This window comes from Sylvia atricapilla, unplaced genomic scaffold (assembly GCF_009819655.1).
Source record: "Sylvia atricapilla isolate bSylAtr1 unplaced genomic scaffold, bSylAtr1.pri scaffold_106_arrow_ctg1, whole genome shotgun sequence".
Taxonomy (NCBI): Eukaryota; Metazoa; Chordata; class Aves; order Passeriformes; family Sylviidae; genus Sylvia; species Sylvia atricapilla.
In genome coordinates, this window is record NW_027077034.1 from 1 (window position 1) to 12,189 (window position 12,189).

The 12,189-nt window shown below is 41.7% G+C and overlaps 1 protein-coding gene across 1 annotated transcript in view; it reads right to left on the reverse strand.

Moving 5' to 3' along the window:
• Positions 1–1,081: 1,081 nt before the first annotated feature.
• LOC136374709 (puromycin-sensitive aminopeptidase-like protein) overlaps positions 1,082–12,189 on the reverse strand; it is a gene marked incomplete at its 3' end in the record, with an annotated part of 29,764 nt that continues 18,656 nt past the window's right edge. The window contains exons 3-8 of the mRNA XM_066340100.1: positions 10,608–10,685; positions 7,582–7,703; positions 6,382–6,489; positions 4,807–5,007; positions 1,340–1,436; positions 1,082–1,115 (exon numbers count right to left, since the gene is read on the reverse strand). Coding sequence (XP_066196197.1) covers positions 1,082–1,115; positions 1,340–1,436; positions 4,807–5,007; positions 6,382–6,489; positions 7,582–7,703; positions 10,608–10,685 — 640 coding nt within the window. The remainder of the gene's footprint in view (positions 1,116–1,339; positions 1,437–4,806; positions 5,008–6,381; positions 6,490–7,581; positions 7,704–10,607; positions 10,686–12,189) is intronic.

The window sequence follows — 12,189 nt, forward strand, 5'->3', positions numbered from 1 at the left end:
TCCACAGCTGCTGGAATGGTTTGGAGCAGGAATTCTTTTATGGCATGCAAAAAGTGGGGAAAAACAAAACAAAAAAATCCCCTTTTAGAGTAGGTAGAAGGAAGAAAATTTATTTTTTATTATTATTTATCAAAATGCTGCTCAAGGTAATTTATTGGAAGTTTGAGCTCCTTCTGTGCTCTGAGATGGGATCAGATCCTGCCACTTCTCAGCGTTCCCAAAGGAATTTGGCTTTTCCAACCTGCTCAGGAATCTCTGGAATTCTGAAATTCCAGGGAAAATCCTCCCCCAGGGATGTGCCCAAAAGGGGCAGAGGAAATTCTGCACTAAGAGAAAAAAAAAATTCACAGCTCCATCCCAAAAATTCTCTCCTCATCCAGGATGAAAATATTTCTATTTATATTTTTTCCCCCAATAAGGGGGAAAATATCAATAAATAAAAGAAATAAATATCGATAAAATATCAAATTTCATCAGGATTTCAATAAGCAGGGGGAAAAAAAATTTGAAAACTGGGCTCGAATTTGTTTCTTTTTTTAATAAGAAATTTGAAGCTGAGCAGAAGAAATCCTGAATTATTTCAGGGAAATTCAGGGAAATCCTCCTGACCCCCAGCACAGAAAATGAATTTAAATCAAGCAAAAGTGCAAAAAGCTTGATCAGAAGAAAGAATAATAATAATAATAAAAAAAATCAAACTGCAAAGGAAGGCCAATTAATATTTTTGATTTCCCCATCTCCACATTGTTACTCTGTGGCTGAGAAAATTTCCATGTGAAATAAAATAAACTCTCACAACCTTGTCAGGAAATTTTATTTGGGGAGGAAAAAATAAAAAAATTGGGCCCAGAAGGTTTTATTTTGTCAATTTAAAACCTTTTTTTTGTCCATTTAAAACCTGCTTTTTTCGCTTTCCTGAGCTGCCATCACCAAAACCATCCAAAACAAAATATAAAAAAAAATTTCCAAATATTATTGGCTCTGAATTGATGAAGTTAATTAAGAGCTGCCTCCAAGGAATCTAATTAATTCCAAGAATTAGTGAACAAAGAGGAGGGGAAAGGACATTTGAACATCATACCTGTAAGTAACAAGGCCCCAGTTCTCCATGGCACCTTTATAAAATAAATACAGAAATTTATTGATATTGAGCCAAACCTCTTCCCAAAGGTTTTTAATTTAATTTTGTTTTTTTTTTTGTACACACACACACAAAAAAAAAAAAAAAAAAAAAAAAAAAAAAAAAAAAAAAAACAACCACCACCAAAAAACCACCAAAAAACCTCCCCAAAAAATTGGAATAAAAGATAATTTCAGCAATAAAAGTGAGTTACTTTACCAGCAGCAAAGTCTGCAATAGCGATGAGATCGATTTTGGGGAGAGGGTAAGGGACATTGAAGTAGTCCTTATAAAAAGGCAGAGTTTTAGCAGCAACCTGGAAAAAAAGGAGGAGAAATGTTCTGTTAACTCAGGACTGGGCAACACTCGGGGAGTGGGGAGTGAAATTACAAAATAAATCATGATTGAAATTAAAAAATCGTGACTGAAACAAGGAAATTGATTGAAACCAGGAGTTTATTACCCCAACTAAGAAATTGTGAGTGAAACGACCAAAAAAAATGATGATTGAAATTAGGAAATTGTGATTGAAACTAAGAATTTATTACCCAAACTAAGAAATCAGGACTGAAAGTACAAAAAAAAAAAAAAATGATGATTGAAATGAGGAAATGGTGATTGACACAATAAATTATGAATGAAACTAAGAATTTATTACCCAAACTAAGAAATTGTGACTGAGGCTAAGAAATGATGATGGAAATGAGGAAATTGTGATTGAAATGAGGAAATTATGAATGAAAATAGGAAATTACGAATGAAACTAAGAAATTATGACAGAAACTAAGAAATTAGGACTAAAACTAGGAAATTAGGTCTGAAACTGATAAATTATGACTGAAAATAAGAAATTCGGTCTGAAACTAAGAAATTAGGACTGGAACTAAGAAATTAGGATTGAAATTAGGAAATTATGATTGGAACTTAGAATTTAGGACTGAAACTAAGACTTTAAGAACTGAAATTAGGAAATGTGGAAATTAGGAACTTAGGAGATTCATCTCCAGGGTGAACTTGGGCTGTAGGTGGGCACCAAGACACCCTGCACGTCTCCAACCCCCCAAAAACCAAGGAAAAAACCACCAAAAACCTCCCAAAAAACCCCAAAACTCAATACATCTGAGTGACCTGATCCCAAACACAACTGAGATTTACCTCCAGGGAGAACTTGCCCACGGGGGTGCAGACCCACACCAGGACACCGTGTACGTCAAAAACGCCCAAAAAACCAAGGAAAAATCCCAAAAAACCTCCCAAAAAACTCCCAAGACTCACAGATCTGAATAAGCAAACCCCAAACCCAACTGGGATTTACCTCCAGGGAGAACTTGCCCACGGGGGTGCAGACCCACACCAGGACACCATGGACATCTCCAACTCCCAAAAAACCAAGGAAAAATCCCAAAAACCTCCCAAAAAACCCCAAGACACACAGATCTGAATAATCAAACCCCAAACCGGACTGGGATTTACCTGCAGGGCCAACCTGCCCTGCTCAGCCTTGCCCACGGGGGTGCAGACCCGCACCAGGACACCATGGACATCTACAACCCCCAAAAAACCAAGGAAAAACCACCAAAAACCTCCCAAAAAACCCCAAAACTCCCAGCTTTGAACAACCAAACCCCAAACTGGACTGTGATTTACCTCCAGGGCCAACCTGCCCTGCTCAGCCTTGCCCACGGGGGTGTAAACCCGCACCAGGACACTACGGACATCTACGACCCATAAAAACGCAAAAAAAACCCCAAAAAAACCCAAAACCCACAAATCTGAATGATGTGACCCCAAACCGGACTGAGATTTACCTCCAGGGCGAACTTGCCCTGCTCAGCCTTGCCCACGGGGGTGCAGACCCACACCAGGACACCATGGACATCTACAATCCCCCAAAAACCAAGCAAAAACCCCACAAAAACACCAAAAAAACCCCAAAACTCCCAGATCTGAGTGACCTGCCCCCAAACCGGACTGTGATTTACCTCCAGGGCGAACTTGCTCTGCTCAGCCTTGCCCACGGGGGTGCAGACCTGCACCACGAGCCGATGCACATCTATGACCCACAAAAACCCCAAAACCTCCCAAAAAACCCCAAACACTCCCAGATCTGAGTGACCAAATCCCAAAACCAACCCAGATTTACCTCCAGGGCCAACCTGCCCTGCTCAGCCTTGCCCACGGGGGTGCAGACCCGCACCAGGACACCATGGACATCTACGACCCATAAAAACACAAAAAAAAAAACAACCAAAAAACCCCAAAAAACCCCAAAAAACCCACAAAAAAACCCCAAAACTCCCAGCTTTGAACAACCAAACCCCAAACCGGACTGGGATTTACCTCCAGGGCGAACTTGCCCTGCTCAGCCTTGCCCACGGGGGTGCAGACCCGCACCAGGACACCCACCAGGACCCACAAAAACCCCAAAACCCACAAAAAAAACCCCAAAACTCCCAGATCTGAATGATGTGACCCCAAACCGGACTGTGATTTACCTCCAGGGCGAACCTGCCCTGCTCAGCCTTGCCCACGGGGGTGCAGACCCACACCAGCACCCCATGGACATCTCCAAACGCCCAAAAAACCAAGGAAAAAACCCAAAAGAAGCCAGATAAAACCCCCAAAACTCCCAGATCTGAGTGACCTGCCCCCAAACCGGACTGTGATTTACCTCCAGGGCGAACTTGCCCTGCTCAGCCTTGCCCACGGGGGTGCAGACCCGCACCAGGAGCCGATGCACACCTATGACCCATAAAACCCCGCAAAAACCACAAAAAAACCCCAAAAAACCCACAAAAAAAACCCCAAAACTCCCAGCTTTGAACAACCAAACCCCAAACCCAACGGAGATTTACCTGCAAGGCCAACCTGCCCTGCTCAGCCTTGCCCACGGGGCTGTAGACCTGCACCAGGACACTATGGACATCTACAACCCCCAAAAAACCAAGGAAAAAACCCAAAAAACTCCAGAAGAAAACCTCAAAAGCCCCCAAAACTCAATGATTCGAGTGACCAAACCCCAAACCGGACTGAGATTTACCTCCAGGGCGAACTTGCCCTGCTCAGCCTTGCCCACTAGGTCACAAATGTGCACAGCATCCTGGTGCACATCTCCAACCTCCAAAAAACCAAGGAAAAACCACCAAAAACCTCCCAAAAAACCCCAAAACTCCCAGATTTGAACAACCAAACCCCAAACTGGACTGTGATTTACCTCCAGGGCCAACCTGCCCTGCTCAGCCTTGCCCACGGGGGTGCAGACCCGCACCAGGACACCCACCAGGACCCACAAAAACCCCAAAACCCACAAAAAAAACCCCAAAACTCCCAGATCTGAATGATGTGACCCCAAACCGGACTGTGATTTACCTCCAGGGCGAACCTGCCCTGCTCAGCCTTGCCCACGGGGGTGCAGACCCGCACCAGGACACCCACCAGGACCCACAAAAACCCCAAAACCCACAAAAAAACCCCCCAAAACCCACAAATCAGAGTGACCTGCCCCCAAACTGGACTGTGATTTACCTCCAGGGCGAACTTGCCCTGCTCAGCCTTGCCCATGGGGGTGTAGACCCGCACCACGAGCCGATGCACATCTATGACCCACAAAAACCCCAAAACCCACAAAAAAACCCCCAAAACTCCCAGATCTGAATGATGTGACCCCAAACCGGACTGTGATTTACCTCCAGGGCGAACTTGCCCTGCTCAGCCTTGCCCACCGGGGTGTAGACCCGCACCAGCACCCCGTCCTGCGAGCGCGCCTCCACGAAGTCGTACTCGCCCACCACGAAGGCCACCAGGTAGGTGGACATGACGGGGGACCTGGCGAACTTCACCTCCACCAGGCTCTCGTCGTCGGGGTACGGCCGCCGCTCCACCACGTTCTGCGTCGGGGCAAGGACAGGGTTGGGTTGGGATGGTCACAGGGAGGGGTTGGGGGGTCTGAAAGGTGCGGGTTGTTATCCGAGTGTTGGGTGGTTTGATGGAAGCGTCAGGGGTTTGGTTAAATGGGGGGTTTTGGCTCAAGTGTTGGGGGTTTTATCCAAATGTTGGGGTTTTGACTCAAATGTTGGGGGGTTTTACCCAAATGTTGGGTTTTGACCCAAATGTTGAAGGTTTTTGACCCAAATGTTGAGGGTTTTATCCAAATGTTGGGTTTTTTTTTATTCAAATGTTGAGAGTTTTACCCAAATGTTGACGGTTTTTGACCCAAATGTCGGGTTTTGACTCAAATGTTGAAGGTTTTTGACCCAAATGTTGAGGGGTTTTATCCAAATGTTGGGGTTTTGACTCAAATGTTGGGTTTTGACTCAAATGTTGGGTTTTTTTTTACCCAAATGTTGGGGTTTTGACTCAAATGTTGAGGGTTTTATCCAAATTTTGGGGTTTTTTTTATTCAAATGTTGGGAGTTTTACCCAAATGTTGATGGTTTTTGACCCAAATGTCAGGTTTTGACTCAAATGTTGAGGGTTTTATCCAAATGTTGAGGGGATTTTTGACCCAAATCTTGGGCGTTTTACATAAATGTTGGGTTTTTGACTCAAATGTTGAAGGTTTTTGACTCAAATGTTGAGGGTTTTATCCAAATGTTGAGGGTTTTTTTATTCAAATGTTGGGTTTTGACTCAAATGTTGAAGGTTTTATACAAATGTTGTGTTTTTGACCCAAATGTTGGGGTTTTTACCCAAATATTAGGGTTCTGACTCAAATGTTGGGGTTTTGACCCAAATGTTGAGGGTTTTAGCCAAATGTTGGGTTTTGACTCAAACGTTTGGTTTTGACTCAAATGTTGAGGGTTTTATCCAAATGTTGAGGGGTTTTTTATTCAAATGTTGGGTTTTTGACTCAAATGTTGGGTTTTGACCCGAATGTTGGGGGTTTTACCCAAATGTTGGGCTTTGACTCAAATGTCGAAGGTTTTTGACCCAAATATTGAGGGTTTTATCCAAATGTTGGGGTTTTGACTCAAACATTGACGGTTTTATCCAAATGTTGAGGGTTTTTTTATTCAAATACTGGGTTTTTGACCCAAATGTTGGGGGTTTTACCCACGTGTTGGGTTTTGGCCAAATGCTGGGTTTTTGACTCAAATGTTGGGGGTTTTATCCAAATGTTGAGGGGTTTTACCCAAACGTTGGGGTTTTGACTCAATTGTTGAGGGTTTTATTCAAACATTGAGGGTTTTACCCAAATGTTGAGGGTTTTTGACTCAAATGTTGGGTTTTTTTGACTCAAATGTTGGCACACGAAAACTTACCATATTTGACAAAGCTACTCTGTCTTTGGGAACCACCAAAGAAATATCAAAAGTTGCTTTAATTGCAGGCTCATCCCAGCAAGGGAAAGCTCTGCGAGCATCAGTGGCCTGGAATAAAGAGAATTCCACAAATAAATCACAGGGGAAGTACAAAAAACCACAGAAATTCAGGTTATTTCCAGAAAAAAAAAAAAAACACACAAAAAAAAAGGGGAGAAGGAATTCCAAATTAGTCCAAACGGGACTAAAATGGGAATAAAAATGGGAATAAAACCGGGGAAAAAGGGGAAATAAAAACGGGAATAAAAACTGGAAAAAACAGGAAAAAAACAGGAAAAAGGGGGAATAAAATTGGGACTAAAAACAGGAAAAAATGTGAGTAACAATGGGAGTAAAATGCGAATAGAAACAGGAATAACAATGGGAATAAAAATAATGGGAAGCAAGATGGGAAGAAAAACAGGAAAAAAACGGGAAGAAATGGGACTAAAAATGAGACTAAAAATGGGAAGAAAAACAGGACTAAAAATGGAAATAAAAACGGGGGAAAATGGGCATAAAAACGGGAAAATGGGACTAAAAATGGGATTAAAAATGGGACTAAAAATGAGAAGACAAATGGGAAAAAATGGGAATAAAAATGGGAATAAAAATGAGACTAAAATGGGAATAACAATGGGAATATATATGGGGATAAAAACGGGAATAAAAATACAATAAAAACGGGAAAAAATGGGAATAAAAATGTGGAAAAATGGGAATAAAAATGGGAAGAAAGATGGGAATAAAAACGGGAATAAAACTGGGGAAAATGGGACTAAAAATAGGAATAAAAAGGGGGGAAATGGGACTAAAAATGGGAATAAAAACGGAAAGAAAAATGAGAAGAAAAATGGGAAGAAAAATGGGACTAAAAATGGGACTAACAATGGGAATAAAAACAACGGGAAGAAAGATGGGAAGAAAAACGGGAAAAAATGGGACTAAAAATGGGAATAAAAACGAGAATAAAAATGGGAAAAAACCGGGAAAAAACGGGAAAAAACCGAGAAAAAAACGCGAACAAAAATGGGAATAAAAATAATGGGAATAAAAATAATGGGAATAAAAATAATGGGAATAAAAATAATGGGAATAAAAATAATGGTAATAAAATGGGACTAACAAGGGGCCTCAAGTGGGAATAAAAGGGAGGCTGACCTCGAACTGCGTGACGGCGGCGTAGCGCGTGTCCCCGCTGGGCGTGCTGTATTTACTGCGGTAAAAACCCTTCATCTTGTCGTTCAGCTCCCCCACAAAGTCAATCTTCAGCGTCCCCGTCCCTGCAAAACACACACACCAAATCCAGCAGACAGAAGGAATCCTCTGGGGTGGGCAGGGGGTGAAAAAAATAATGGGTTTGAGGTGGATTTTAAGCTGTAAATGAAATAGATTTCAGAATAATGGTGGGTTCATTCTCTCATAGGATTTGGGGGTTTTTTGGGGGTTTATCTTGGAAGTTTTGTCCTTCAGTCCTCACCTCGGGGTAAAGTGTGGAAAATTTGTGGGGTTTAAGGAGTTATGGGGAATTGTGGGATCCTCAAAATTGTGGAATCTGGTTTTTAGCCAGATGAAATTATATTTAAAAAAAAAAATAATTGATTTCTAGATCTGTCCTGGATGTTTTAAGGCCAAAAAAGGGAAATCTGAGTTTGGCAGCCAAGATCCTACAGAATCAAAAATTCCATCTTCATCCTCATCATCATCCCACAATCTCTTAGTGTTTATCCAGAGGAAATTATTAAAAAAAAGAATAAATTCCAGATCTGCCCTCGATGACTCAAGGCAAAAAAAGAGAAACCTGAGTTTGCCACCCAAAATCCCACAGGATCAAACATTCCAGCTTCATCATCATCATCCCCACAGTCCCTTTGTGGTCTTTATCCACATGAAATTATATAAAAAAATAAATTTCCAGATATGTCCTTGATGTCTCACAGATCCCAGAGGATCAAACATTCCAGCTTCATCATCATCATCATCCTCCCCACAGTCTCTTTGTGGTCTTTGTCCAGACGAAATTATGTAAAAAATATGAATTTCCAGATCTTCCCTCAATGTCTTAAGGCAAAAAAAGGGAAACCTGAGCTTGTCAGCCAAAATCCCACAGGTCAAAAATTCCAGATTCATCATCATCATGATCCCAAAGTCTCTTTGTGGTGTTTATGCAGGTGAAATTATATAAAAATACAAATTTCCAGATCTGCCCTCGATGTCTTAAGGCAAAAAAGGAAAACCTGAGCTTGTCAACCAAGATCCAACAGGACCAAACACTCCAGATTCATCTTCTTCATCATCATCTTCATCATCCCACAATCTCTCAGTGATGTTTATCCAGATGAAATTAAATAAAAAAATTAATTTCCAGATCTGCCCTCAATGTTTTAAGGCAAAAAAAGGGAAACCTGAGCTTGGCAGTCAAGATCCCGCAGGTGACAAATTCCAGCTTCATCTTCTTCATCCCAAAGTCCCTTTGGGGTGTTTATCCACATGAAATTATATAAAAATACATTTCCAGATCTGTCCTTGATGTTTTAAGGTGAAAAAAGAGAGACCTGAGCTCGTCAGTCAAGATCCAACAGCATCAAACATTCCAGATTCATCCTCATCATCCCCACAGTTTCTCAGTGGTGTTTATCCAGATGAAATTATATAAAAAAATAAAATTCCAGATCTGTCCTCGATGTTTTAAGGCAAAAAAGGGAAACCTGAGCTTGTCATCCAAAATCCCACAGGTCAAACATTCCAAATTCAGCTTCTTCATCCCAAAGTCTCTTTGTGGTGCTTATCCAAGAGTAATTATATAAAAAATACATATTTTCAGATCTGTCCTTGATGTTTTAAGGTGAAAAAAGAGAGACTTGAGCTCGTCAGTCAAGATCCAACAGCATCAAACATTCCAAATTCATTCTCATCATCACCCCACAGTCTCTTGGTGGCGTTTATCCGATGAAATTATATAAAAATATAAATTTCCAGATCCACCCTCGATGTCTCACAGATCCCACAGGATCAAACATTTCAGCTTCATCATCATCATCATCATCATCATCATCATCCCCACAGTCTCTTTGTGGTCTTTATCCAGATGAAATTTTGTAAAAATATATATTTCCAGATCTGCCCTCGATGTTTTAAGGCAAAAAAATAGAGACTTGAGCTCGTCAGTCAAAATCCAACAGCATCAAACATTCCAAATTCATCCTCATCATCACCCCACAGTCTCTTGGTGGTGTTTATCCGATGAAATTATATAAAAATATAAATTTCCAGATCCACCCTCGATGTCTCACAGATCCCACAGGATCAAACATTCCAGCTTCATCATCATCATCATCCTCCTCCCCACAGTCTCTTTGTGGTCTTTATCCAGATGAAATTATGTAAAAATATATGTTTCCAGATCTGCCCTCGATGTTTTAAGGCAAAAAAATAGAGACTTGAGGTCATCAGCCAAAATCCAACAGCATCAAACATTCCAAATTCATCCTCATCATCACCCCACAGTCTCTTGGTGGTGTTTATCTAGATGAAATTATATTAAAAAAAAAAAAAAATCCAGATCTGTCCTTGATGTTTTAAGGCAAAAAAAAGGAAACTTGAGTTGGCAGCCAATATCCCAGAGGATCAAACATTCCAAATTCATCATCATCATCATGCCACAGTCTCTTGGTGATGTTTATCCAGATGAAATCATTAAAAAAAAAAAAAATCCAGATGAAATTATTAAAAAAAAAATAAATCCAGATGAAATCATTAAAAAAAAAATCCAGATGAAATTATTAAAAAAAGATAAATCCAGATGAAATAATTTAAAAAAAAATCCAGACGAAATGATATAAAAAAAAAGTTAATTTCCAGATGACATAAAGCTTTCTCCACAGCGAGGAGCTGAGCCTCGACAGCCAAGGGGATTCCTCAGAGCTGGAGCAGAAAAACCCCAAAGTTGGACAAGGAGGAAAAAAAAAAAAATCCCTGTGCTGATCCCAAAACTTCCAGAGGAGTGACAGGAATCTGCTGCCTCCCACCAGCAGCGAAATCATGGCTCAGAGAGTCAAAAATTCATCATGAATCAAAGAAAATCCGCGATTGCAGAGGCTCCAGAGGGAACAAACGCACTCCCACGTGCTCAGGGGAGGAATTCCAGGGCAGGAATTCCCGGTTTTTCCCAAGGGAATGGCTCTCACCTTTCTGCAGGGTGCTGGGGAAGGACAGAGTGACCTTTTCATCCTCGTTCTGGTAGTTGAATCCTGTGGCGTGAACCTCTGCAATGAGAAAAGAAATAAAAAAAAAAAGGGGTTAGAACGATCCTGGAAAATCCTAGAAAATCCTAGAAAATCCTGGTTTGTGCTCCAAGAATTCACCCCAAAGCAGCTCAGCTCCAAAATTCAGAGTTTATTGGGAGTGATTTGAGGTGAGGAGCCACAGGAAATTCCTCGTGGTGGGAATGGCACGGCAGGGAAAGGTCCTGGAGCAGCCAGGAATTGAAATTGTGCTGGAAAAAATCCCAAAATCTGCAGAAAAAATGGGATTTCTGCCCCAGGAATGAAGCCCAAACCTGCAGGAAAACCAGGATTCGTGACCCAGGAATGTCCTGGTGGGAATTCTTTGGGAATTCCACAGCAGGGAAAGGTCCTGCAGCACCCAGGAAATTGAAATTCTGCCGAAAAAAACCCCAAATCTGCAGGAAAAAATGGGATTTGTACCTCAGGAATGAACCCTAAACCTGCAGGAAAAAAACAGGATTCGTGTCCTGGGAATGTCGTGGTTGGAATTCCTCAGGAATTCCGCAGCAGGGAAAGGTCCTGGAGCACCCAGGAAATCGGAATTGTGCTGAAAAATACCCAAATCTGCAGAAAAAATGGGATTTGTGCCCCAGAAATAAACCCCAAACCTGCAAGAAAAATGTGATTTGTGACCCAGGAGTGTCCTGGTGGGAATTCTTTGGGAATTGCACAGCAGGGAAAGTTCCTGCAGCACCCAGGAAATCAAAATTCTGCTGAAAAAAACCCAAACCAGCAGGAAAAAACCAGGATTTGTGCCCTGGGAATGTCCTGGTGGGAATTCCACAGCAGGGAAAGTTCCTGCAGCACCCAGGAAATTAAAATTACCCTGAAAAACGCCAAAATCCGCAGGAAAAACGGGGATTTGTGCCGCAGGAATGGTGAAACATCCCCAAATCTCCTCCCTTGCCATGAAACATTCCCCTGCTGCTTCTCCCTCCCTTCATCCCCTAAAAATTCCTCCAATCTTCCCTCCTTCACCCCAAAAAAAACTCAAAAAAAAAAATCCAGAATAACCCCAGAGAACCTCAGTGTGTAAATTCCACTCCCTTCGTGCTCCACCTGTAAAAAAATCCTCTTTTTCCAGCACCTGCAGCTGCCAAACTGAGCAAGCCCAGACACAAGGAGGGACTTTTATTTCATCCCAAAATAAAAACGTGTCGCTCAAGAGGAGCCTCGAGTGCCAAAAGCTGCTGTGGAAATGTGGGTTTTAGTCAAAAAAGGCTCATTTTTCACTCTCAGGTGTCGCTCCCGGGGTTGGGTTTCAGTGAGAGGGAAGTGGGAAGGGAATTTGGGGATTTTTTGGGGTTGTTTGGTTTGGAGTTGAGGATTTCAGGCTTTAATTGGTGTTTAGATGTTGAAGTTTAAAGCTCTGCTCAAGGAAGGAGGTGAATGAGTGAATGAGGTTTAGTTATAAATAAATTGCATTTTCCCTCTTCCAAAAAAAAAAAAAAAAAAAAAGGAATAAATGGCCAAAAAATCCTAC